This window comes from Quercus suber, unplaced genomic scaffold (assembly GCF_002906115.3).
Source record: "Quercus suber isolate HL8 unplaced genomic scaffold, Cork oak 2.0 scaffold_1335, whole genome shotgun sequence".
Taxonomy (NCBI): domain Eukaryota; kingdom Viridiplantae; phylum Streptophyta; class Magnoliopsida; order Fagales; family Fagaceae; genus Quercus; species Quercus suber.
The window spans coordinates 1-4691 of NW_027070720.1; the positions used below are offsets into that span (position 1 = coordinate 1).

General features: G+C 33.9%; 1 protein-coding gene across 1 annotated transcript; it reads left to right on the top strand.

Annotated features, from left to right (window-relative positions):
• Positions 1 to 313: 313 nt before the first annotated feature.
• Positions 314 to 4347, top strand: LOC136065925 (aminopeptidase P2-like; the record flags this gene model as incomplete). The annotated part of the gene is made up of 6 exons (XM_065769747.1): positions 314 to 517; positions 1564 to 1672; positions 1778 to 1932; positions 2614 to 2706; positions 3500 to 3580; positions 4068 to 4347. Coding segments are annotated over 6 exons (714 nt in total), but the record flags the coding sequence as incomplete, so codon positions are not given.
• Between the last annotated feature and the right edge of the window lie 344 nt (positions 4348 to 4691).

Genomic DNA, 4691 nt, shown 5'->3' on the forward strand with positions numbered 1-4691 from the left:
GTACATCAGCTTGGATACTAATAAATTGAACTGAAATTATGCCCTCTATAACTCTAAACTACCATTTTTTTTTCGCTCCTATGGAAAAAGGATTTGGAAAGTATTTATCTTCATAACATGCTTGCCTGTGACTTGAAGTTTTTGTTTCTTGTACTTTTTAAAGTTGATTTGGTCAACTTACAAGTTTCAGGGTTCAGTTCCTTTTGGCACTTACTCAAAGGATAATTGTATTAGTTGCTCCACAAATTGCAACTAATGATATATACAGAAGCTGTTGCTATCTATAATTAAACCTCTCACTGTTAACGGTTAGGATGTTCTTCCAGCTTCTGGTGCAAATGGGGCTATCATACACTACAAACCAGAAACAGAAAGTTGTGCTGTTGTGGATGCAAAGAAACTCTTCTTATTGGATAGTGGAGCTCAATATGTTGATGGTACTACTGACATAACCAGGACAGTGCATTTTGGCGAACCTACTGCACGACAAAAAGAATGCTTCACTCGAGTTTTACAGGTAGTTTTTTTTTTGGTTATCTGTTTAATTAATAATGCCTACAGAATTATTATGAGCTTATTTATTCCAAAATGCCTAGGGTGAGGGGATTGATAGTTTGTTTTGGAAGTTAACCCCGAATGGTGTTTTTGATGTGTGCTCTTTTTATAATTCCTTATCTACTCCTCCTACCTTTCCTTTCTCTTGGAAATTTATTTGTAGAAGATACCTAGAAGAGTCTCTTTCTTTTTATGGACCGCGGCTCGAGATAGTATTCTTACTATTTACAACCTTGTAAAAAGGAACTTTTCTTTGGTTTATTGGTGTTGCTTGTGCTGTTGCGATGGAGAAACAGTGGATCATCTTTTACTTCATTGTAACACGCCTTATGGAGTGAAGTTTTTTTTATGTTTGTATTGCATTGGGTGATGCCAAGGGCAGTTGTTTCTCTTCTTTTTGCATGGGAGAATTATTTGGGGTTACACTTACACTCTTCTTTGGTCTGGAATATGGTTCTAGCCTGTTTAATGTGGCTAATTTGGAGGGAACGAAATACCCATACGTTTGAGGATGTTGAGAAATCTGCTGATTTTTTGAAGTCTTTGCTAGTTGGGACATTGTTTGGGTGGTCTCGTATTTGGGGTTTTACACAATGTATATCCATTTTTGATTTCATGCAATCTGTTTCTGTTTGATTTGTTTATACTTGTTTCTAGTACAATCTATTCATCATCGTGAACATGATGTACTTTTATTTAATGAAAATATCTATTACCTATCAAAAAAAAAATGGACTTAGAGAAGTATGAATCTCTTGTCACTTCAGAATATTATTGCTTCTTACATTAAAGCAATCTGCTATTTTGTGCATTTTGATCTTGGGTATCATCCCTTAATGATCTCTTGGTTAAATAATCAATGTGGTTATATATATTGTTTGTAGCATGTGTACTATGGTTTTTTTTTTCTTGTACTTTTTGAGAGTCCAGATGCCTAATTTTGGCAGTTAAGATTTTTTTTTTTTTTTTTTTTTTTTTGGGGATTTTTCTGATAGTGTCCAATTGCAGGGTCACATAGCTCTTGATCAGGCAGTTTTCCCTGAATCTACCCCAGGTTTTGTGTTGGATGTATTTGCTCGTTCTTTCCTTTGGAAGACCGGACTTGATTACCGGCATGGTACATGTCCAACTCCAAACTACTGTTATTTTATTATTTGATTGTGAAGTAAACAAACGAATCTGTTGGCTTAATTAAATGATTTCCTTTTCCTTCCATTTTTAGGAACTGGACATGGTGTGGGAGCTGCATTAAATGTTCATGAGGGCCCTCAAAGTATTAGCTTTAGATATGGAAATATGACCCCCTTATTGAGAGGCATGATTGTCAGCAATGAACCTGGCTATTATGAAGACCATGCCTTTGGTATTCGAATTGAGGTACACTCTTCAGTGGCTCTTTTTTATGTCCTTGAAAATTCATTCAGCTACCAATATCACTGGAAAGTTTACCATCAGTGACTAAATCAATTTATTAGGTCCTGTTAGATAAAAATGGGTATGTTTCTTTGACTTGAATGCTATGTTTTCAAGGTTCATTGGCTAGACAAAAATCAATGTAGTTGGTGGTGAAGAAGAAAATGTATGTATGAGCTAAGCAGATACATAAGGGTTTGCATTACCTTCTTAGTGCAAAGATAGTGACCACAGAGCCTGCCTGTAATTTTTGTAACACTTGATAAAAGTTGTTCTTTTCTATATATTTCTGTATGGATGTGTAGATTGATTTTAGATGTTCAAACCTTTAACAGGTTGTTATAGAAACATGTAGCACTTAAAAATACTTAGTTTCATTTGTAAATTTCCTAGAAGTTGAGGTTGGGCTCAAATTTTTTTCTTCTAATAATTTTGGTACTTATAGAAAAAATTAAAAAAGAAAAATAGTGTGATGCTTAGCTTACAATTTCACATATTTTTTAGTTAATTCACAGAATATTCTATTTCTCTTTTTTCTCACGGAGATGTGTTTCTTTATTGTTGATGCTGGTTGCTCGTTAAAATTATGATATGTTTTTCTTAATCGCACTCTTCTTAGATGGTGATTTAAGTTTTCTTCTGCAGAATCTCCTTTATGTGAAAGATGTTGACACACCTAATCGATTTGGAGGGGTTGGATACCTGGGATTTGAAAAACTCACATTTGTCCCCATTCAGGTATGCCAANTTCGCCATTGGAGGCCTTAGTCATGGTTAAATGATGCATTAGTCAAGAGAGATACTCTAATATTATATATATATATTACACACATACTAGAGAGAGACTCTCTCTCACACACACATATTTTTGAGATTCTTGTACCGATTTAGACATACTTCTCAATCCTTTATGCTTGGAACTTCATTTTGGTGGTTTTTTTTTTTTTTTTTGGGGGGGGGGGGGGAATATTTGACAATCACATAGAAACTTTCAGATTATTTTCTGAAAATTCCACTACCTTATAATGTTCTTCTTTCCCCTTTGAGGTAAGCATAAATAGAATATTATTTAAAGAATGAGTGCTAGAACTGAGTGTGATGTTTCTATGGTCAAGATATTTGGCCATCATTCTAATCAACATCCAAAATGGATAAGTGGCACTAAATTAAATAAATGGAAAAAATTGAAAATCTGTGTTATTTTCGAAATTGTCAATTGTAAACATGGATCATGAAATAATTTAGAAAGCATTTCAAAAGTTCAAGCATGTTGCATCTTACAAGAGGTCCAAAGCTGAGTCCTTTGTAGTGTTTCTTAATTCAATATATGAGAGGCAGGAAAAAAAAATAGTGGCTACATGGATAAGAATGTCCTCTGTGGATTATATTATTTTGTACCATCTACTTTTGAGTTATTGATTTCCGTTGCAACTTGAATTGTCTGTCTAAAACAAGATTGTGATAGAGATTTCTTTTTCTTTTTTTTTTTCCTTTTTTATATGCTTACTGATTTGCTATTTTCATCATGCAGAGTAAATTGATTGACTTATCTTTGCTCTCTGCTGTGGAAGTTGATTGGCTCAATGACTACCATTCACAAGTTTGGGAAAAGGTTATATTCCACATCTAGAAACTATTTTGATCTCTATGTACTTTTATTTGGTATATAGAAGTTTGGACTCATGGTGACAAACTACTGAAATATGTTTTTATAAAAATCCATGTTTCTCATAGCTTTTGAAATTCAAAGTAGGTTTCGTGTGATTCATGAAGAAAACATCTATTTTTATTGTACCCTGTTGTATTTAGAGTACTGGATTTAATTTGGTGTTTTACACCTTGCTTTTCAGTCAGTAGAGAAAACCATATAAGCCAAATTTTGCAGACATATGAATATCATGTCATTGGTTTAGAATGAAAATATGAAAACATGTTTTAGAACTCCCATATTTTTTTTCATTTCAAAAGGTGGAATAGAATCATTGCTTTTTCTTATCTCGCAAGGACTTGAGTTCTGCGCACACATACGCATAATCAGTCATTCTGTCTTACCTGCTTCATGTGTTGAATTTCTGTTAACTAACCTAGAAATGTCGCAGGTGTCACCACTGCTGGATGGTTCTGCTCGTCAATGGCTTTGGAACAACACACGGCCACTTGTCAAACAGTGATCTTAAGCTTAGCTTTGTTCTTTGTTGTTCTTTAATAATTGAAGAGTTTTCTTTCATATTTTCCTTTATACATGTAATGTAGAAACCAAACATTGTTTAAAATGATTATAACTTTGTACAGTACATACACTGTAGGGATTAGCTTCTTTTTTTCTTTTCTTTTTTTTGATAAAAAATGCAATTTCATTCAATTGCTGTTTTAGAACTATTGATGGTATTCAAAGGTTTTAATTTATACTTGCCAAAGTTAGGGCCTATTTAAGATTTAGTAGACCTGTTGTATTCTATGATCTTCATGTGTAATGCTTCTCACGATTGTGTTCCTTATAGTCGTGGGAATAAGGATTTTCCACTGCTTTCTGTGCTGCAACTCCACCATTGTGATATCAGCTCTAGTGGGTTTTACCTTTCAAGGCTCTAACATGCGAGCACTCATGATGGGTCCAATGTGCACCCATAGAAACCAGTTTAAAAATGACTAATTGAAAAGAGATATTCTGACAGAAGAATATGGATGGAACAAGAGCTGCAAAAGGCGATGAGAAACAAGTT